Source organism: Saccoglossus kowalevskii, chromosome 4, assembly GCF_978046115.1.
Source record: "Saccoglossus kowalevskii chromosome 4, keSacKowa6.1, whole genome shotgun sequence".
In the NCBI taxonomy this organism is placed as follows: domain Eukaryota; kingdom Metazoa; phylum Hemichordata; class Enteropneusta; family Harrimaniidae; genus Saccoglossus; species Saccoglossus kowalevskii.
The window spans coordinates 24,179,559-24,204,539 of NC_140644.1; the positions used below are offsets into that span (position 1 = coordinate 24,179,559).

At 36.4% G+C, this 24,981-nt stretch overlaps 1 protein-coding gene across 1 annotated transcript; it reads right to left on the reverse strand.

Moving 5' to 3' along the window:
* Positions 1-16: 16 nt before the first annotated feature.
* On the reverse strand, positions 17-24,981 carry LOC146747207 (protocadherin Fat 4-like). Its single transcript, XM_085498339.1, has 2 exons — positions 19,672-24,981; positions 17-88 (listed from the first exon to the last, which is right to left on the reverse strand). The coding sequence occupies exons 1-2, from the start codon at positions 24,799-24,801 to the stop codon at positions 17-19; spliced, it is 5,202 nt and encodes a 1,733-aa protein (XP_085354465.1). The 5' UTR covers positions 24,802-24,981.

The following is a 24,981-nucleotide window of genomic DNA, read 5'->3' on the forward strand; positions in this document are numbered from 1 at the left end:
TTGTAGCTGGTGCGTTTTATGGTTTGCGGAAATACTTCAGCCACATTGTTAAAACATGAATTTGAACCTTTTTATAATTTGAAGAAATCTAAAGTGAAAGTCAAAATGAAAAAATTAATCATACAAAATTTGACACAATACCTGGGAATACATAGTAATGACAAAAATGCAATTAATCCTTCCTCTCCTGGTTCCCGTGGGAACAACCAAATAGTTTCATTGGGGACAAAATAAAAAGCACAAGGAAGTAGCAAATTCCACACAACCATTTGACAAAGATTTACTATTACTAAATTAAATATTTATCATGAAACAATCAATAAAGGGAGGGACAACCACATGCCTATTCTCTGTAATAAGGTATTATGACACACCAGAGTCACAGCTGATGTCTTGTTCTGCAGTGAGGGAATTTTATAATCACAATGGCTTTACATTGGTTAAATATAACTGTACTCTCAGTTCTCTGTGTATTAATAATAATGAAAAATATAGGTATGATGTTAATACTTTGTGAGGTGTAATAATCTCTCTGTCGGTTGTAGCTTTCATCATCAGTTGCCCTGACAACAGATATGATCCTAAACCAAACACTACATATCCAAATGAATCACTTTCCAATGAGATACTCTCAACCAATGGTAGATTGTGATAACCAACACAATGTCACCAGGCGTATTACACATTAAGCTGATTTACCTGTTGCTTAGGAAACAGCTAATATTTGGGGTTATTGACCTGGTAATCATTTTTCACTCCCAGAACAATAATTATATATACACACTAATTAAAAGATCTATATCAACAAACAATGAAATACGTAGAGCCAAAAAGTGGAGTCGGATTGCTCTTATCGTATTTATGTATCTCAATACCAGCAAATGTGATGAATTATTATAATTCCTATTTGTCAATCGGATAAGCTTTTAAATATTTTTCCATGATTATTAAACATTGTATTTAAAGTTCATGATTCGGTACTATATTTTTTTTATATTTTATATTAAAAAGATGTTCATTGGTTCCACTGGTGGGGTGTGTACAATTTCAAGGCTTAGGGCAATGAACTACAGACGTACATTTACCTGGTACAAGAAAATCAAAAATTGGGTTGCATATATTATGGGATGTGATGTATAGCTCAGTGTAAAACTCACGAATACGCTCATGTGTCTAACTGGTTCACACAAGGCACGACCGTGGTCTACGTGCGAAACTGCATATCAAAACCAGTCAGGGGTGTTCAGACGAGGTACAACAGCAGATAAATAAACACACACAACAAAAAGAAGTGAAATGAGCAACTAGTTGACGTAGGGATAGAGACAGAAGCGCTTCCCCAACTGATCCATGCAACATACTTCATCTCCAACTACAAGAGAAACCAATCAATCTAGGGCCTATACCAGACATACAAATGACTACTTGGGTGCAACAATGCGTTGAAAACACGCCCATTTTCACAGCTACATTAAGTGACCAGTTTAATTGCGTACCGATGGCAAGTGGTGATCATTTCACACGTTTCACAACTCACTGGACTTGCTCTTTAAGACACAAAATATTTCAGAGCCAACAATTTTCTTCCGATTTCACGATTAAATATATAATGTTGTATGAAAAAAGTTTAAGACTGCAGTAGTTGAATTTAGCAGAATTTTTTTTGAGCACATGATGGTTTCAGGAAGTTTAGTTAGAACATAAGAACTTATCCATGCATACGCATTTAGCACATCTATGGAAGAGAAGAAAACAACAACTTTGGTGGCCAATTAAACACAGACAAATCTTTTTTTATTAAAAGCGAATGCATTTCAACATTCTGTTGGTTATTTAAAGCGAAGAATGTCAACCAATAAGAGAGAAGAATAGTGTAATGAAAGCTGTATTGTGAAATGCTCCGATCTAGAAGGTTTTGACAACACCAAAATGTATTGTAACATGGCTCAGAGGGGTGTTCAGTTTACCATCCATGTACAATACATTGGGTGGAGGATGCCATTGTTGGATCTATACTGACAACTCTTACAATATTAACTTATGAATAGTATACCCATAGAAAACATGGTTTTGATACATCGAGGCGGGACAGGTATTTATACTTGAATACAATACCGTGTTAATCGTGTACAAACGTAGAGAACACACAAATACATGGTTTTTTTTACTTTTATTTGTTGAACGTTTCAGGAACTATACAGACGTGCAATGACCGGTCAGGACATTGAATTTGTAGGATAAAACCACTTTGTCTGGAGATTGGGGTTCTACGAACGCTGAAGTTGAGAAAAAGACTACGTGAGGACGAGCACAGAATGTTTTGGTGGACGAGATAGATATACAATTGTATTTTATTTATTTGTTGTACCTAGAGCATGCAGTTACATCAATCAACAGTTAAAAATAATATATTGCTCACTGGAACAATAGAACACCCATCCACCCCAACCTGCCACCCCTATGATTGCATGGTACATTCAACATGTGATTGAGGCATATATATATATATATATATATATATATATACTGTAAAATACTTTATTTTCGCTTGGAATTTATTTTCGCTATTTTTGCCGAGGGAGTGATTCAGTAAAAATAAAACACAGCGAATTTACCTTTTTGCCAAGATTTTACATTCAACTCACCAAAAATCAGTGAAAATAAATTCCATACAAAATACCCAAAAAGTCTTTTCAGTGAAAATAAATTATTTCACAGTATATATACACAAGTTGAATTGTGATAGTGATAGTTTTCACCATTATACCACATGCAAAGATCAATCAATAAATAAAATGCTTCAACTCATGTCTATTTTTTTTCAATTTCAGACGACAAGGTCCAGTGAGTCATTCACTATGCGCCATTAGACTTCACGTTCAATAGACTGAACTATTTCACTTCACACATGATCTACGACCCCAATCTCCATCTAAATTCACAGATAATGAATATTGTTTACTTGTTTGTTGTGAGTTATGCATGACTAGTAGAGCTATGTTGGAGTCAAAGCTAATATTCATTGGTGGAGTATAGCTGGGGATTGTGGTAAGATACTATGACTTTGGTTGGTGCATTTCACTGACAATGTGTTGCGAAATCAGGGTCCCAGCAAACCAAATTTAAAGTTATCTTTACTAAGTGAAATATAAGCTACAAATATAGTTTTTTGTGGAGGATACATATACTCTATATGCTTTATTCCGAAAAACACAGGTGTGTTAAAATCAGTCATATGTTAATGATCTAGTAAACAATAAATATTTTGTTTTCAAGTTTATGTGAGTTTTTATTAGTGATGCGAGGTATTTATATAAAGTGGAGATTCCCACACAAGTCAATCCCACTGTACACCACAGTGATAGTCACAAATTCAATAGCACACCGAGTACAGTCATAAACATACAATGGAGACTGACAATGTTGGTTTTGGGTTAAACAGATCACACTACAAAATGACATTTTGAATAAGATGAATTAAGATTCAGGAGGTGCATTCCTAGTCAAGCTCAATGAGTCAAGCACTAATAAAACATGCTAAAAAAAAAAACCCATTCTCAACATTTTTGTTGTTGGGGATTTGAGCGTAAATGAGAATCTGTAAGTTCTTCTATAATACAGAAATCCTATGATTTATCACATCGCTTCTCAGTGTGTGTTTATTGCACAGAGTGGACAAGACCACCATCGGTCTTCACACAGCTGCGCCCAACCACCTGGTGACATAGCAAATGCCATCCCACTGTCATCTCATTGTGTGACTTCAGGCATCAAAGCATGAACACTGGGATGACCTCTAAGGGGGTGGTGGTGGGTTGTCAATGCATGGGTACATGTACAGGTGGGTGGGGCAGGGTAAGGACAAATTACCTCACACCTAAAACTGACAAACTCAAAAAGAACTGCAACTTACTAGCCCTTAGTACATCAACACCAGATAAACATAAAACATGGAGTCAATTATCAAGGGAGTTCTACTTTTCAATACTTTGACTTTGGTAGCCGCTATGTGACCTGGCTTTAGGCACCATTGAAGACACACTAGTCGGTGATTGTATACATCTAAGATTTTGCCTGCAACATTGCTTTGATTTGGCCTACGGCTAGACGGGCCTGTTCCTTTGAGTGAATATCCGTAATTAGGCTATTTGGTGTAGTTCAGTGTTAATGTGTCCATTTTATTTACTCGATAAACCAATATAGATTTGTGAAAAGTTCAATCTCAAACTTCCTATAAGCAAGCAGTCCTAATTCATGATCAGTTGCGCCCCAGTCCCAGTCTAAACTAGCTGGTCAGTTTTATGGTACACTGTCAAACACATGTGATAATTACTGTCAATCTCCCAAACCAATATTGACTCATTAAATATTTATATAATTTGAATAATATTATATTTATGGTATCTTTCTACCATCCAATGGTACTTCTGTTAAATGCTGGTGAGATAAACGAGATCGCTTTGAGTGCATGCAATTTCAGTCAATAATCTCTCGGTACATTTTGAGTAAAGCTTCTGGGATATAATTAGGTTTTTGCCAGTTTATGACAAGCACTTCAAGTAATATTACTAAATACAAACTTATTATACCAGTAGATGAAAAACAGAAATTAACGTAATGGCAAATGAAGCATATAATCCTGAAAAAAACTGTTCATCGCATTTGCAATAGATGTACCACACAGTAATACATAGCACACTGAATTCACCCAATCATATATAATATATATATATATATGCAAACAGACCCTGTGCTGCAATTTGCATAACAATTGTCATATCAAGTGTATTACTATAAAATACATTAAACACGAGAAGTTGTAATTATTTTACAGCGAATATTAACGTGGAATCAATAGTTTGCTTAGAAATAGCAATTTTGATTAAAATGACCCAAAAAAATACAACCTCATCGGAGGAACTTTTGACCTAGGTTTTCCTCTCTGGGCATTAATTCTGTCTGCATATGAAATCGACACCTTCAGTTCAACCCTAATATGGAGTCCCATTGAATCCGCCGGTTGGTGAACCGATGGGTCAGTGAGCAATGTCTCCCAGCAAAACATTTCTTTGATATTGTTGTCACTTTTGCATCAATGACCGATTCATCTAGTCCTCGTTGTGTCTTTTTCGTTTTTTACTCTCCTGTAAAGGGGCACAATGAAGCAAAACCAACAAACAAAGCAGAACCAATTTTTCGGTCTTTCTTATTTAGTAAATCAATCAAAAAAACATCTACAAGCCACGCATGCTATTAATGGTGTCGAAATTATCATCAGCGGTATTGTCAACGCACAGCGACAAAACCCCGCAGGGAAAAGCAGCAATTACATTCTTCAAGTGTGAGTAATTTATTTTTGTTTTGGGAAAGTTTGTGGTGATATCTCAAATTCTTGCACTTGAAAGCTGACTGTATTGTACGTTGCCGTTAGTTACAAACCTAAACATGTGTATCGCAGATACCATAAAACTGCTTGATTATCACTATCAGGTACGTCTACTGGATCAAGCGTTATTTGCACGCACATTTGTACAGTCAAAATACATAATAATTTTGCATACAGCCAATTCGATTTTTGGTTCATACACACTTTCAATGGAGAAGTGCTCCTAATAGAGCAAATATGATACAATGCCATAATTTTGGGGGGAGGGTGGGATTGTATATATCTAAAAATATACAAAATCAGTGTTTGATATGGCTTTTACAACGCATGTTATATTGTATTTTCTATTTACTTTCTTGTACTTAAACAGATTAGCAGATTAAAGTTAGACAGCTTAGATGATACAAAAGGACCTTTATTATTCTCCTAAAGTTCAGAATTCAGAGCAAGGTGACGGGTTCAACTATTATACAAACCGGTATTAATCCGTGGCAATAAATCTCTTTGCATTACTGCATTACTAGGTAGCAAGAGTGTAATTTTCTAATCAAGACAAACAGTTCTTCTTATTTAATTTGATCATAAGGGAGAATCTTAATCTGTGCTCATTCATATCGAGTTCAGAATATCAGTCGGTATCAGTCAAATCAAGATCAAAGTTTGGTTTTTCACAAGAGCAGAATGTTGCATACTGGAATAACTATTAATAGGTCACATGATGACATATGACCTTTTATTGTTACTGGTAATTTTATAGAGGGGACATACATGTACCTAGACATATTTTGGACCTACTAACAAATATTCCCATTATTAACTAAATATTGTTCATTATCTAATAAAGCAAGGTGCATATTAAATATTTAAGCCCGAAACATGAGGTAAGTGTTTTAATGTCAATCTTTATCCACAACTTAAATGCTATAGAATACTGCAACACAGGTTAGATTTGTTTGGAAAAAAACATTTTTTAGGCAGACCTATCAACAGAACAGCAACAATTATTAGTAATAGGCATAGCCTACAGACCTCACAAGCACTCTTATGATAATCCATCGACCTAGGGTCTCCACACTCGTTGTTCACGTACTTTCCAAACTAAAGAAGTCCTACTATTATAGTTTAAAATATACAAAAGTCAAGACTCTGTCAACAGAAAGAGCGCATACTGAAAAGAAACAAGGTTGGTCAAGTACAAAATTCGGCAGGTGATAGAAACCAAGGACTTGACATCACAGAAAACAAAGAAAGAGAAAGAAAGAAAAACTTTGTACCCAGTAACGTCTGGGGGCATAATAATACAGGAGCTTTGCTTTGAGATACAGCTATGCAGACATAGTGTCGCCAATTTTAACGTTCGAGATTCAAGTACTGTAACATTGCAGGTACTGATTACATAGAAATGTCACGGCACCTGTCCCAGGTTATCGCTAGGAGATTTATAATTCAACAGAGTTAATTATTACTTTAAAATAACATAAACATTGTGCAGACTTAAATTGGGAATGCCGTTATTTTCATGTTTCACGTATTTATACTTGGGCACAGATATGTTTGTTTTATGACGCTCTTTTAAAATACTTTATTTGCTAGAGTACAACATTACTGACATGTTAAAAAATCTATAAATAAATCAGTATTAGTTAGGTATGATAAAATCCTGGAAAACAGAAATTTTTTGCTCATGTGCCAACACTGCCAAATTTTTTTTCCAAAGACTATAAGGTACAATCTCTTCTTAAATATTTTTTTCCATGTTGTCATCTTCTCAAGAGATCTAAGTTCAATGTCAAATCTTGTGAACAAGCAACAACAAAGAAAAGGTCTTTCTAATTTCTGAGTGTTCAGTCATCCTACACTGTGGAATGTTCACAATTGTGGACTGGCTCACCCAATTATACAATAAAGTGTTGCTGGTAATGGGAGCACTGAAATGTAATGACAATAAAATTAAATTTATAGACCAGCCAAAGAAGCAGCCTTTTCTGACAGAACCTTACATAACCAGTCCATTGAATCCATTCAATGGCAGAATGACAAAACATCCCTAGGAAGAAACTTGGTAACACTTTAATAATGATTGATTGAATTACACAGAGGAAAAGAATAGGCTTCCAATAGTGCATAGGATGAAAACAATTTCTAGCACCCTCCCTTGATTTTCCTTCCATTTCCCTTGTGAAATGAACATCCCCCACCCCCTCCTCTGAATCATACACATTCCCAGTTGTAATAGAGGTATCCATATCTGCTGACAATGAGATGACAACAACAGTACAATCTAAGGGGCATTCAGTGCCAGGAGCCACGGCTTTATCAGCAAACAAGTGAAGGTAGAAGGAAGATCCACTTTAATCAAGTAATTTACTAAATCAAGTTTACTTGAAGCATGAGTAACATCTAGAAAATTGATCAAAATTAATTTCTTATTCTACTCAACACTAAGACAGACACTGACTTTCCTGCACAGGAAAAGTTAGCAGAATAACATTAATTTTTCAATGTAAATTCATATACTAATCAATTTCAAGAAATATTTTAAAAATGATCAAGCTATTTTATATTTTTTTTTTAAAGTAGCCAATGAACTAAATAAGGGATTCACCAGTCGCCAGAAATGCACATACGGAATGTTAGTTATTCCTACAATGGTGGTACACAGTCAGTAGTAAGCCTGGGTTTTGTATGTTATCACAGACTTCAGAAATAATCAAAGGAAGGGGTCTGCATGCAACAGTATGTGATAGGGGTGAAACTCGCTTGGAGCCAAATATACCACTCAGTACTTGGAACAGAATGAAAGCTATCATTAGGGTTATTAATTGAGAGATAATTATACGTTAAAAAATATTCAATAAATCATCATAAATTTTTTATCATTATAAAAATCACATATTTTGTTGTAATTTTGAGATGAATGTTTATTATTATTATTGCTGAAGACAGATGACTTAATTGTCTTCCTTCCTTCCTTCCTTCACAATAACATCAGTCATTACAAATAACTTGATGACATATATATAAACGAGAAAGTGGTACAGCTGTCCCAAAAAAATGGCCGGAAGATGAAAAATGAGGTAGTTCTCAGGTTTCAATATAATTCAGACAATTTGCAAATCAATGCATAGCTGCTGTATTACCATAAAATGACGCCAGTATTCTTGAGACGTTCATGAGAATCGTGAGGAAAATATTCATATACGAATGACACTGGTATTGCTTGCGTATAATTGGCATAGGTTAAACATTTGTATCACTCGGACCAGACAAATTTATTGATACAGGTCTTCTAAAAACATATTTATTTGTAATTCTAACCCACATTCTAAAAAAGACGAAAGAGCTTTAGCGACACTTCTTCAACATACTATTGTGATTGATTAATAATACGTTATATTAGAGTTAAATGAAGCTCAATTCAGAAAAAAAAATCTTTTCAGAAATATGGTCAAACAGCTACTTCCTGTCTTTGTTTCATGTGGTTTAGATTTATTCAACAATTTAATTTTGCATCAATAACTAATGTGACAGAAAGATATTTCTATGAAGACCGTCAATAAAAACTAATACATCCTCCAGAAAAGTCCATATAATAAACATAAATTACTATAAATTGATTTTTTGTATTTTCACTGAAGGAAAATAAATTCTAGCGAAAATATTCTTTTTTTCTATATTTTACATTCAACTCATCAAAAATATAATTCTTACAAAACAGCCAAAATAAAGTACTGTAAAATAATTAATTTTCGTTATTTTCACTAAAGGAGTGATTCAGTGAAAATAAAATCCAGCGAATATACCTTTTTTCCTATATTTTACATTCAACTTGTCAAAAATCAGTGAAAATAAATTCCATACAAAACACCCGAAAAGTCTTTTCAAGTATTTCACAGTATTTTAGGGTAAAAGTCTATTTATAATGTCACCACAAATTCAGTGTTTAATCATCTATAAGTATCAAGCTGAGAATTTAGGTTTTACTTTGCAGTTGACTGACCTAGTACCATGGCAGTATGACTACAGTCAAGAACAAAACCTCCCCACCAACGTGAAGATTACACCAAGCACTGGATTAAACTCAAACAATAGTCGCTGACAAACTACTGAATTGATATACAATAGAACCCTCAAAAAGCTAGCAGAAACTTTGACTTTACAAGCTAACTTAATTAGATGCAAAGACAGTGCTAATACATAATACCCTCTGTGGTGCCAGCATCCACCAATTAGCTGTGAATGACTCTTGTAATGTACATGAAAGGGTTTCAATAAGATTTGTGTAGGAATTGTTTTTATACTAAAGAAATGCTAATAAATCAAGCTGTTTCCAGGACTCTAAATATGTTGCTTTTTCACACATACATGCTAATATCCCCTTTCTAATTATATCAATGAAGACATGAAGTCTACCTGAAAACTTGAGATGATCACCACCCTCCTCCCCCAAATAACTTGCTACATGAATAGATAACCACCTTAATAGCAACTAAACATCATATGAGGTTAAAACACAGGTGAGAAAATAAATAAAACTTCCATAAAATTTGTTGACGGATTTAAAGAGTAACATAAACAAGTCAGCTATTTTAGTTTTAACCCACATGGAGAAATAGTGTGAAAGAATAAACATTGGGAAAAATTTAAATGTTTTTGTTATGTTTTTGGCAAGGGTTAAGTCCTGGTCTGTGTTGTGTAATTTTAATTTTTAAGGATTTAGGTCATGTTTAAAATCAATAATAACAGGAATAGTCTGGTAAAACTATGGAGTTCTTATCAGGTCAAATACAGGTGGAGCAAACACTTGTTCATGAACATATAACCCCCCCCCTCCCCACTATAAATGTGCACATGACAATGTTACCTATACAGAGCATTGCAATTAGGGGAATACAATATAACTTGGAGGGCAGAATCTCTGCAGTGATATCAGCAGTTTTTCCGCCCTTTGAAACTCAAGCACTTTCAGGAGAGAATTTAGTCTGTTTTTTTGTCAAGTGGCTAGGAAAATAACAGAACAATGGCAGTTGGCTTGAAACCTGACGTGAGGTGTGGTGTAGACATTGGTGAACACAATAAATGCATACAGAGGGATAGATTTTCACCTGGTTGGGCATTTCATGTTGAATTTGTCTGGTTTCACAGGCTGGTCATTGATATCAAGGCCGGATTGCTTGAGGGCTTGTACAGGTAGTTAAATTTTCCCCAGAACGCCATTGTTTACAATCCCTACTTCAACACAGTGGGTTCTACCAGAGCGACATTGTCGTCACAAATTTAACCACTTATGCACTACGGATTTAGCTGACTTTTCAAACAACCTCCGCATGCCGTGTCCATTCTGGCTGAAATAATGCCCTTTCTAGCCGTTGATACACCAAACTAAAAACAACAACAAGCGGTTCAGACTTACCAACGAAGCGAAAATAACCACAACCAGGCCAGTCAGCGAAAATGGCCCCAGCATTGCTGGTTTTATTATATCACGACAGCAAGGTATGGTCGCTACGGCCGTCCTTGCAATTTGCAAAGTCTCTATTGACATACTGATAAGACCATAAAAAGCTATTTATCACGTTGACCAAATGTTGACAAAAATATTTTTTTTCAGGTAGATCCAACAATAATCAAGTGTATGTTTTTGCTGTCTATTAACGCGAGATTAATATATTGACTTAGTTCCAATGAAGTACATGCACCTTAGCTAAGTGTCAAAACGTCCATACTCATTTTGATTTTAGGGGAGAAGGGGGGAAGGATGTTACCGGTCTCCTGATATTTGTAAAAGAGCTGTAATGACATTTTGATGGTTTCGACAAACATCGCTTTGCGTTAGTTTACAGTACTACTTGCTTGTCAATATTCATCAACATATGACTGTGACAAGGTGGAGGGGGTTTACCTGATGACAAGTTTACGATCAAGGAGCCTAAATGTTTTCAGAATCCGTCAACATGGAACGTAGCAGCCATATTGATTTTACCTGATGACCACACAGTAAATACTGGTTGTTAAATAGACTTACAAATGTCAGAAATTAACATCATATCTTATTCGATGTGTTTCCTTTTGAAGGAGAAGGGAGGTAAATTTTGACAATTACTGATTGATCAACACAAAGTTCAACGCTTAATGCTATAGGCCAGTATTATAGCAAATTAGTATGTAGTAACAGTACCAATGAATAGACGTGTTGTCGCCGATGAATAATGGCGGACAGAAAAACTAACATCAGTGAAGCAGTATTGACCCCGGCATTCATATCACAGTGGCTCAACAAGAGGAGGGTTACATTCAAACCTAACTTTCACACTAAACAAAAAATCACAATAATCGCACTGCTTTAAAGTGAAAACAAATAAATAACAACAATTTGTAGAATGACGTCGTACGACAGGTTTACCATGATTTAAAACATGGTTTGGAATCCTGGAACACAAATTATTCGAATGTACACTCAGTAAATGTGACTAAGTAACTAATCCTGGTGTTAGTATTCTCCTCCAATGTTAACATTTCAAGATCAAGCCGACAGATTCTGGCTTCACAAACAAAGGGAAAACACTTGCAGAAAGGTAAAAGCAGCACGGAATTGGACTATAACTCATTTCTTATTACAATGTAACTGGGACTTTTCACTGTAACCCCTGTCTCAGCCACGGCAATAAATTGTCAACTATTGAAGAGGAACACATCCAAATTGGGCCTCACAATTGCCCTTCGTGAAAGCCTGGTTCTATTGACCGCGGCAGTGCTTTAAAAACACTTCACGATTAAGCTTTTCAAAATTGGTGAGAAACAAGCCACTTTCCAATGCAGTCTGCACCATACACTGGTTGATGGTAAAAACTACTTGTGAATTCACGGCATGAACACCGATAAGGCAGTCCATCCATTCTGTCCGTTACACTCCATAACGTTTATAGCCTCAACCAAAAAAAGGATAAAAACTAGCACAAAAACAAGTCACCTATTATGAGCTTCTTGCAACGACTTAACAAGAATTCTACTCAGGGTTTCTGTTATAACGAGAGACAATGTCCTTATTTAGAGTTCACCGACAGAGAACCGATCAGCCATTGTATTGCTTTATCACCCCAAAGATCTTAAGAAGTGCTACCGTGTGCACAACTCACAAGATTCCAGCCAACCCAGTATGTCCGTGGCATTAAACACATACATCACTAAAAACTAATCATGTGTGAAAACCAATATTACCCCCAAAATACAGTGGTCGGTTATGAGCAACTTTGATGTTCTGATTCTTCCAAAATAATCCCTTAAAATTTGATTGGAGGTTTTGTTTTATTTATGAGCCATTCAAATCAGGAATTTGGATATTTTTGCTGGCAATGACAATTAGTACCTCCAGTGATACATGTATACATAAAATTTAAAAAATTAATCACATTTCATTTTATTTGTTTTCAGTACTTTCATATATGCTAATTTGTTTTTGAAGCCATGATATGAAAAATGTTACTTATTAGTTTTACACATAATGTATAAATAAAAATATTTTTCACTCCTGTTATAAATAACAGACTTTTTTTTTTAAGAAAAAAAAATCAAATAACATTTGCAGCGCATACTAGTATTATTTTTAAGGATAGAATTTCAGTCAGTGTACAACATACACTGAAACTTGACCCTAACTTCAAACAATGTGCATGTGTTTGCTGATCTCCTGTCTATGGGTCATGTTTTCCTAGCAGCATGAAGGGTGTTCCACACTGCATTTAAGGGCAGGTCATGCCTCAATGTACATCCCTTCAATATAGTACAGCAGTGTATCTGAGAATCAGCATCAGCATCACACATGTTGAAAGGGGCAAAGTAGTGTAAAGTTGCCGGAACCCTACTGTGTTATCATTTCTATCTGGGATTCTTATTACAAGTAACAGTGCTGTGTGGCAAATTACTGAACAGTTTCAATAAATGATTTTGTGTTGACACACGGTTCTCTCACCTCTCGCAAGATAGCCTCAATAATTTAAAAAAAAAAAACTTGTTGTCTTGGTTCAATTTACGTTTTGAAGCCAAACTAATCAATTTTATGACACTTTTTAAGTATTGCTGCGCAATCTTAGTTTTACTTTACACCATAAAACAAAAATTAAATTTAAGTGCCCAATACTGCTGTTAACAGCACTTATGATTCTGTAGGCCACACAAAAAGACATTATTTAAAAAAACAAAACAAATGGAGAATCTACGAACCATGACACCACCAAATTAGCAGAAATGTGAATTTGAAAAGGAATAATAAACAAGATTCCAGTTGACAAAAAGTTCAGAGGTCGGCCAGATTACAAGTCGAATAAGAGAGAGGGACAAATGTGACCGGACAAATATAATAGTTTGAATTCAAACAATTCATTTCAGATTTAATTGCAAGCATTTTTTTTGCCGAGTAGCTAAGGCTCAGTGAAAGGTACATTAACCATGGTGGAAATCAAGACATATGTCACATATCTCCCATGGTAACATGCTGTTCTTATAGGTGTGAAAAGTGTCTAAGTTAATTTTCTTCCAGCCTTAATTTGAAGGACATTGGTCAGATTCTCTGCATACAACAAGCCACGGACATTGAATTTCAGGTCTTTCTTATAAAGAAGCAGATTTTTTATGAATTCCAACTGAGTAGATGTAAAGCAATACCCAGTGAGTCAGTTACAACCCAACCCCTAGGGGACAACCAACTGCATCATATTGGGAAGTCATTATGGGAAATAAGGTCATCCAGTTTGGAAAAGTAAAGTGTTGACGGTGAGGGGAAATGAGTATGCATTACTGTAGAATACTTTTTTTTCGCTTGGAATTTATTTTCGCTATTTTCGCTGAAAGGATGATTCTGTGAAAATAAAATCCGGCGAATATACTTTTTTTTACCTATATTTCACATTAAACTCATCAAAAATCAGTGAAAATAAATTCCATACAAAACGCCCAAAAAGCCTTTTCAGCGAAAATAAAGTATTCCACATTATACCACACAATTATACCTTTTGAAAGTAATAATTAATTGTATTGTGATCAGTCACTGACTATGATAAATTGAGGGGGGCAGCCGGAATTATTACAGATTAGCTCCATAACCCCTCCCTTGGACCTCCCCCACTCTGGAGATGTTTGGTAATCCCTAAAACGATGCATAGGCTGGTGTACATTTGAACTCTGGATTGTTATTTGATACAACTTTGCATGCCACTTTCCACTGAGTAAATACCCTGCCCAAAAAAAAAAAAACTCAGGACACTGTATGAAAATCTACTAAGACTTTAAGGTTAAGTGAACCCCTCAGGTTACTCGTAAAAATCACAGACTTTCAAAATGTTTAGTAATCTTACATGTTACCAAGTTCACTGACAACGAATTCTTAAAACCAAGAGTAAAGTGATTGTAAACAAACATACAGTAGTAAAGAACAGCAAATACTAGTAGGTTATTTGTATGGGGCATTATGTCAATGTAGAATTTAGCGAAGAAAAAAGTTGTTATTTCTTTGTATGAACATGTACAGTATTATGCCTGAATTGGGGGACTGTTTAGATTGACTGCGTTTTGCAGGTACTCCAAGGCAGAGAATGTTGTTATAGGGAGATTTCACCTCACAGAAATAATGAAACTTAAAAAACAAAATGTAGGAAGTGTGGGAGAAAAAAATTGGTACGTTTCTGTTTCTATTTAGTTCAGGTGAGATCTTTTAGAGCTTTTCAGAACTAATTAGGGAAATTTATACTAATTGATGATTTCTCAATTATAAAAAAAAATGAATAAAAAATATGCATTATTTTTTCAGTGGATTGAAATATTAACAAGAGATCTGTATTATCATTTGTATTATCAATGTAAGTGGTGAAATATACATGATGGCAGCAGTGTCCTTTGTTACTTTCCTCTCGTTTTTTCTTTCTCTTCATGTAAATGTTGAATTCTAGTATCAAGTGGCCAGGAATGGCATCTGAGTAGTATAGGATAGAGTGTTGATATTTGACACTACACAGACTGTTTTGGCATCAGAGAAATAAATAGGAGACACCTAACAGATGTCTTGACCTTCAGTTCATACTTGGCTATTACAAATTGCAATATCTGTTCTCTATAGTTGCTTTTTCTTTTATCTTTCATGGAAGATGAGTTCAATTTGCAAGCAGGGGTAAATAAATGAAGCCACCAAGCTAAACCAAGTGTTCAACTATGAGCTCTTAATATTCTGCTGCACAAATTACCATGAATAGTCCTTGTAAAAACAACGACCCCCTCAGAGAAAACTAGTGTTCATTTCCTAAGACTTGATTTAAATGAAATGGGGCATACTCTCTGGCTCCAGTGCAGTCTTTTAAATTTTAGTCAGACTAGTATTTCTGTCAGTCATGTTTTTTTTGTTCTTTGTTTTTTAATGTGTGTAGTAGACTCAGTGTTCGTCCCAATATTGATTGATGCCCATCATTTTAATTAAAGTGTATCTTATATATTTCAAGGAGAGAAAAGAACAATAGCAATAGCCAGTAAAAACAAATGAGAGAAAAGGGAGTGGAAACATAATTAATGTAACACCTGAGGTGTCCATTTCACCCTAATTCTGGCGCACAATACAATACTAAAAGTATCAAACGAGTTTACTTTCAGTCTCGATGTTAATCAAACTTAAAGTCGATGTCCTTCGAGAAATGAAAGCAATAAGGTTGGTTGTGATCAGCACACTCAAACACACCTGTAGGGTGTTTATTGTAGTACTCAAGTAAAACACGGCTAATTTCTGTAGAATTCCTTGACTTTCACAATGCTTTGCGTTAATGTACATGTGTGATATTTGGAGGTTTGTTCTCAATGAACGCGCAAAGCAAGTGGTAAGTGGTAACTCCACATCAAGTAGCAAAGACCTCGAATAGCATTGTTATTGACATTGTGCGTTAACTTCAAGAGGACATAGTCTTTCTCGACTCAGTGAGAAAAAATTTCAACTATTTTTTTCATGACAAAATGCATTTTCTTTTTGGATGCAGTATTATTTTTAAGTACCCTAGCACACCATACACATCCGGTCAGCAAATTTGTTATTTTGTTTTGCTAAACATTCCCTTGCTTTGAGGCAAACAAAAGTTGAAAGACTTGCCGGCAAACTTTTTTCTGTTTTCCAATTAACTTTTTAGTCTTAATTCAGTAAGGGATTTTATTTGAAGACAAAAGCTAAGTTGTTTATAGTTTCTTTCCAGCTGAATTAATTAAAACAGCCATTAACAGTAACTTGTTAATTGCTTTCCCAATCCAAACTAATTATGCAAATTAGCGGTGACCAAAATGCTAAATGATTTGCATCACAACAAATGCCATGTTGTAAAAATCATGTTCTTATTTCATTTTAAAATTCACTGAAGCCATTCTGATTTGTTATTATATTCATTCAGCTTGTTGATTGACAGAATATATTAGAAGATTGGCATTGGCTTTAAATATTATTATCATTATTTCAGTTTCCAAGGGTAACAGCTGTGGTCATGTACACCCAAAATTTAAAACGGCTTTTTACAAACACTTTTCCCATTCCTGACATGAATGAACAAATAACAAAAAAAAGACTTTAAGTTTTAATATTTGCTTTTCATAATCAATTTCATGTGTACTGAAAAACAAAAAATATTGAAAATGAACAAAACATGGTTGCCATTAATTAAAAATATAATTTCAAATTTATATTAACTTAGGTTAATGCAACTAAATCAGCAACCAACAACGTCGCTGTGTCCAACAAAATCCTGTGAACCACAAAATTGTGTTATAATAATGTACAACAATTGAGTGAGTTTTTTGGCAAAGGCCAATTTCAAGTCAAGATACGTTTGTCTTGGCATCCCCTACTGATAATTGGATGCCAAGTCTATTATGCACGCACAAAGAATCGACTGATTGACACCACTTTAAGCCTACTTTTGTCTTGTTTTCTTTTCATTCTGACATTCTCTTCACACAAAATAAAATGTTTTTATCCTCTTTTTATTTTGTACCATTGTTGAGCAAAACAAGAAAAAGTACAGGAATAGTCATCCACGGTGAAAGAGAATTCTTGCTTTATTAAAACTAAACCCACAACAGTATTTGGATAACTTCCTCATACATGTGTGAACAACAGGGTTTCAACCATGCAATCAACAACAGTCCAGCTCTATTAGCCCAGATACCTTTCATGAACACCCCCACCCCCTTCCCCAAACACACACGGATTTTCACATGGGCGCCTGCAACCATGAAGCCATTTAGTTGCTCTGTCCACTAACAAAAAAAACTAAGCGATGATCAAACCCAGTAAATTTGTAACGAGATAGTATGCAAGTCAACAATAGACAAAAAGCACTTAGCTTAAAAACCTCACTTCTTTAGCAGTAAGAAATTTGGTAGCCTGACTAGCAAATTGTTCAAATAGTGAAAGCTAAAAAGAAATTCAAGCCTTTGTTTTGAAATGCAAGTGGGTTAAACAGTTCTGTTTACTGCTAAGAAACACGCTCTCATACATCCAGGACAAATTTAACTCCTTACGAAACAAGAAACACATCTTGTAAAAAAAAAAAAAAAAAAAAAAAAACGCTGCCGGGAAATAACTAAGAGCATCTCCTAAGGAATCATTTTCCATAGTGATGTGTTTGCAAAACATACCCCAGTAGCTAGTCGCTATATGTGCACCCTAAGCAACACGTAAGTTGACTTCAGTTGGCATCAACAATACAAATGTTTCTTGCGTTCACGCTGCTTGCCTCTGTGACAAGTTTCAGCCATGGTAGAGGCAGCCATGCCGAATGGGGAACTGAACCTCGAACTGACAAGCCAACATGCAACAGGGAATGAAGGGAAAGAGGACAGGCCTCTGCGATGTTGTTCTGCATGGTTGACAATGAACAATATGAGGAGAATTTCAATCTCTCACATGGAGTGTAGTTGCAATGACATTACGGCACTGGTTCTTTACTCCAATTAATATTGCAATTGTAGGAGGCAAACAATAACAAATCTGAAGGAGACTTTTTAAAGTTTAAATTAGAATACCCCGCAACAGTCAAGTACATAAGGTTGATGCAGCCAACAAAAAATACCAAAATTATATCATTATATGATTGTTGAATAATGAATCATGGTCAAAGATAAGTTTATATAATTTTACTATCGTTTAATAATCACTACGTGCCAAAACCATGGACCGACAACGATGCCAATGTTGAATATTTATGGCCAATGTGTGAATGCCTCTGAGGAAGAGGTGTACCCAAACTCCAAAACAGGTGGTCCAGACAGACAGCTAGAACTGTATTGTAATTTTCTACACGACTACGTGCAAAACCACGAACAGTTTTCTGAACTAGGTCGGGAGAAGAAAGTGTCAGCTAACATTTAAAAAGACAAGGCGCCATTTTGGTAGCAGTGACGTATGGTATATAACCACAACATAATAAAACACCTATAAAGCCATTCCACAGTGAGGTGAATGATATCATTCAAAAAAAATGTAATCACTAACTACATGTAACATATGATCTAGTAATGTTGATATTATTAGTTCTATTTTCAAAACACACACACATGTACAATGTACTTTGCCCCTATATTGTTTGATACCTTACTCGGCTATAAGACATTACAGGATTTTAATTATCGCATTTCAGGTATTTAGTGTTTTTTAAAAACCTGATCACAGACAAATGTTACATTAAAATACGCAACTTGATTTAGTTGACTGATTTCCAAACCTGGAATCAAACTCAATGAAAAGGGTTGTGCCACATGTACAAATAATTGACCAAATTTATATGGTTTAAAAGTCTATATTTGACCTGGAGTAGAGTCCATGTTTGTTTGTTGGTATTTTATATTGGGGTTCCTGTCTATGAGTGAACTTTACTCAGGTGTGTTATGTACAATCAATGGCGACGACATACCGAAGTTAACTGTGTGAAAGCTTAGAACACAAAGACAATTGACTGAACAAATAGTGTTGTGTTAATTTCATCAGTTACTTGTCATGATTACATGACATGATTAAATTCATATAAAATTATTAAAACAAGTGTTTCTTAAAATCTAGAAATTTGCACATTTGAAAACAGATAAATTTATCAATTTTCTACTACTTTTTGGCAAGAAATTTATAAATTTGTCAATTTCATAAGCTAATGCACATACATGTAATTAGCATGGTGCAAAAAAAGAAACACTTGTTTAAATGACATCTGTTCTGGAGACCAATTTTTTACAACATAATAAGTTATTTCAAATCCAAGAAAATAATGTCTTACCTGGGTGCTTCTTGTCTGCGGTGTGGAAGCAGTCATATCCACTGCGTAGGCAACTATATTATATAAAGTATTCCCAGCCTCACGGTCAAGTTCATTGCCAACTGTAATTTCTCCGGTTTGTTTATCAACCACAAAGTCTCGTCCGCTACGTTTATTTCCTGACATAATAGATGTGATGTAATACTCAATATCTGCATTGTGATTGGTCGGATAGCTCGCCGTAATCCTAATCATACTGGTTCCAATAGGTGAATTTTCATATACATTAGCGGTATACAAGCTTTTTGTGAAAATAGCTCCCGAGTTAGCAATACTAGTGATGATGACGTTTAACAAGAAAGAACTAGATTTCCTGTCACTACCATGGTCTGTAGCAATAACTGTCAGCGGGTACACCAGTCTGGAAGAGAGCAAGTATCCGGATAATGTCAGTTTCCCAGTAGTTTCATGAATAGAAAATGGATTGTTCACACTTTCTGACAGGGAATATGAAACTTCCCCATTGGAACCAGCATCTGGATCCACAGCTGTTACCGTGGTAACATCAGCTCCAGTTAAGGTGGATTCCATTATAGTTGCAGCATTTTGAGATACAAACACTGGTGCATTATCGTTGATATCTAGCACCATAATTGTCACTCGCTTAGTAGCAGATTTCCGATTAGATACTGGTATGGCTTGATCCTTTGCCATGACAACAATTTCAAACATTCCGTTGGGCAGATCTTCGCGGTCAATCTCAGCGGAAGTAGAAATCATGCCACTGATTGGATGAATGGAGAAGTGCTCTCCAGGAGGTTCTTGGGTAGTGATGGAATAGACAATGTCGCCGTTGATGTCAGAATCTGGGTCTGTCGCAGTGACAGCAATTAGATCTGTACCAATCTCAACACCTTCAGTGACTTGATGTATAATAGAACTGATTGTGAAAACAGGCGCGTTATCATTTGTATCGCGAATATGAATTTCAAATTTAATCGTGTCTGTGAGCGGTGATCTGCCATTATCACGGGCAGTGATGCTGAGTTCGTAATAGTTTCGCGTTTCGTAATCCAGTGGTTTGGCCAAATATAAATATCCAGAGTCTTGATCAATACGGAATGTCTCGTACGTATTTCCGCCAGTTATGATGTAATTAATCAATGCATTTTGATCGATATCTTGATCAGAAGCACTAACAATGGTGATAAGTTCACCGACTTCAAGGGTTTCGGCCACATCAACTGATCTCGCGGACTGTGCAAATACGGGTGCATTGTCATTTTCGTCTAGTACGGTAATAACAACTTGCGTGGTTGTACTCAGTAGCTGCGGTGTACCATGATCCACTGCAGAGACAGTCAAAATATATTGGGGTACGGCCTCTCGATCCAAGACACCGATTAAAGTTATCTGACCAGTTGATGGGTTGATGTGAAATTGATTACCTTCATTACCGTCCGTTATGTAATAAGTTATTCTCGCATTTTCTCCAGCGTCAGGATCGGTAGCAGCAGCATGTACAACTGGTGTGTTATTCATTGCTGTTTCAGAGATAGACGCTGAATAGTACGACAAATGAAACTGCGGGGCGTTATCATTTACATCAGAAATGTAAACCATAATATGGGCATGGTCTTCTAGCGGTGACACGCCTCCATCCACAACAGTTACATCAAATTCAAACAATGTGTCTAGTGAGTCTCGAATTAGCTGTTCGCGATCAAAAGTTTTAGCGCTTCTGATTTCTCCATTCTGCGGGTTAATAACAAAATCAGTCTGTGTTTCAGTGAAGCGATATGACAATTCTGCGTTTCTTCCAATATCCGCGTCAGTAGCCGTTACTTTACCAACATACACATTTGGCGACAGCTCCTCCAATAAAAAGAAACTATAATCTTGAAGGTTAAATAAAGGTCGGTTATCGTTAGCATCTAAAACATGTATAGTAACAACGGCTGAAGAACTTCGCTGTGGGACGCCATTATCACTGGCAACTACTGTAATAGTGTAAATATCAGTGTTTTCTCGGTCAAGAGCATTTTTTACATACAAATTGCCATCTGGGAAAATGCCAAATTTATTTTCTGTGTTTCCTTGAGTTACACTATAGGTAACAAGTCCATTTTGCCCTAGATCTTGGTCCGTGGCTGAAACTTGAAAAAATTGGGTGTTCCGCGAAATAGACTCAATAATGTCAGTTTGATAGCGAGTCTGTACAAACACTGGCGAATGGTCATTGATATCACGAACTTCAACAGTGACGTTGAGGATGGATGAAAGTTGTGGTACTCCAAAATCCGTCACCAGTACCTGTAAATAATATGTTCTCACTGAGCTGTCAACTGGTAAATTTAGATAAATCCATCCTGTAGTTTCATCAATACGAAATTTCTGATCAGGATTTCGGAGAAGTTCATATACAATTTGTCCGTTCGGCCCATCATCTCTGTCTGTGGCATGTATTTGTTGTACTTCGTGTCCCACAGACCAGTTCTCGACAACTGCCGTAGTGATCATGGGTTGGGGAAATTCAGGCGAGTTGTCATTTTTATCTGAAATAGTGATATTCACAAGTGTTTGCCCAACTACTGGCCCACCATTCACAATGACAGTGAGTTGATAAAAAGGAGTAACTTCACGATCAATTTCCTTAGCGGTCGTAATTTCCCCAGAAACTGAGTCAATTTGGAAGACATTATCTCTATCGCCTGACGAAATTGCATAGGAAAGAATCGAACTTTGATCTCCTGTGCTAGCACTCACTCTACCGACTGAGTGTCCTAAAGCAACATTTTCAAAAAACTCAAAAGTGTAACCAAGTTTGTCAAATTGTGGTGGATTGTCTAGTATATCAACCACTGTGATATGGACTGTTGCGTATGGAATGGCACTGCGACCACCGTCGTCTTGTGCATTTATAATCAGCTGATATGAATTCTTTTGTTCTCTGTCCAACGAAGTTGTTGCGATAATGACTCCACTGTTTCTATCAATACTAAAACGACCATCTGAATTTCCTTGTATAATGGTATACGCAACTCTACCATAGCTTCCAAAATCTAAATCTGTGGCACTCACTTGCCCATGTTTGACTGTTGTACCCGCTGGCTGGTTTTCATCAATTTCTCCATAGTAATTAACCGGGTAAAATATTGGGGAATTGTCATTTAAATCGCCAACTTTTAAGTTGACTTGCGTAGTGGAAGACCGCGGTAGCACACCTCCATCTGTCGCTATAACAGATAGGGTATACTCAGGTATGGTTTCCCGATCAAATGTAACCAGAGTCATGATTTTCCCTGTATTTTCAATAATGGTGAAGACTCCAGGATAATCCATTTCCACATGATCAGCCAAAGTGTATGACACTTCACCATTTACACCGGAATCCATGTCAGTTGCAGACACGATAACTACTTCCCTAGGTGGAGTGAAATTTTCCATTATTGTCACATTATAACTGGTAATGACGAAAGTCGGCGCATCGTCATTCTCATCTGCAATATTGATAATGATGTGAGTTTCTGCTAAATGTTGTGTAGCACCTTGATCTTGAGCTGTAATGTTCAATACAATTCTACTGGCAATTTCTCTGTCTAAGGCACTTTTTGTTGTAATAAGTCCAGTGTTTTCATCGATTTCAAACCAATCAAGATCATTTCCTTCTGTGATACGATAAAATATCTGCGCATTTAAATCTGCATCCTCATCGGTGGCTGTCAGACTCTCCACAAAACTCCCGCTAGGTAAATCTTCACTGAGCGTGACTTCATACTGTTCATACTCAAATTCGGGTGCGTGATCATTTGCATCCGTAACATAAATGATTAGATAGGCAAACGTATAACGAGGTGGACTACCAAAGTCTTTAACAAAAAATGTCAAATTATACTGTGAAATTCGCTCACGGTCTAAACTAGCTGCCACCTGAATTGCATACAAACTGGCTAACGGATAAATTCGAAAATGTTCTTGTTCATTTCCTCTTGTAATCTGGATACTCGTTTGCCCATTGAGACCCTCATCCTCATCTGTTACCGTGGCAATAGCAATAATTGTCCCAACTGCTGTTTCCTCTGCCACCTTGGCAACAGTCTCACTGCTTGGTATAAATCGAAATGTTATAACAGGAGAATGGTCATTTTCATCCAGCAATCTGACATGGACGTATGCCCTGCCATACTGGGTAGGATTACCCTTATCTTTCGCCTCCACTGTCACTGTGTAAATCTCATTTGATTCAAAATCAAGTTCTCTCAACGTCCTGATCTCGCCAGTTGAAGGATGAATAGTAAACAAGTCCTCTCTCTCATCTAGAAAGTAAATAATTTCAGCGTTTTCGCCAATGTCCCTATCAGTTGCGCGAACTGTGAGTACAAGCGTATCTGGTTCTATACTCTCGATCAAGCTAACTTCATACTCGCTCGGGTCGAAAACAGGCGGATTGTCATTTGCGTCGCGAATAGTTATATCCACTAAAAGAAATCCAAATCGTGGTGGAATACCTCCATCTTGCGCCGAAATGTTCAGTTGGTAAAAGTCCTGTGCTTCTCGGTCTAGTGTATGGGTTGTTACAACGTGCAGGAAAGCAGCAGCTCCGCTTGGATTTGTTGTCACAACCAGTCGAAATAACTCGTCGTCAGTATTCCCGCCGACAATAGCATAATTCTCTGTTATTCCGTACGAACCCGAGTCGAGATCTGTCGCAGTGTCTAGAATAACAGACGTACCTGTCCTCGCACTTTCAGAGAAGGAGACATAGATGCGAGATTCTGGAAAATTAGGCGAGTTATCGTTGATATCGTCAACGGTAATCCGTACCTCGATTGGGTAAGTTGGCTCGCTAGAGAATACAACGTACGAGAGTAAATCGCTACTCAAAGATTCTCGGTCAATTGTTGCTTTTGTCCGTATTTCCCCGCTGATACTGTCTATACTAAAATACTCAGACTCTTCGCTAAATCTGTACGTAAATCCAGGACGAGTTGAGATGGCACCTACAAAGGATCCCGGTGGCTGGCCTTCGTCAATGTTGAAATTAGCTCGCTCCACTGCACGATTCAGTGGGTCGTCCTCGGCTGTCGACAATGCAGAAAGTCGGAGCAGAAACGCCACGAATACAAGCTGCAATAGCCTCGATGGTACCATTTTGTGACCTTACACTGCCACGCTCAATTACAGTCGGTGATCAGCCACTGTGTTTTTTCAAAATATCCCGGTAAACAGTAGTGTAAAGTTGGAGGCGATATTCACGGGCAACCATGTTGGTTCGTTTACAAAGTGACAACACTGATGTCGTTACCATCGATCGACCGGTTCAAAGTCCAC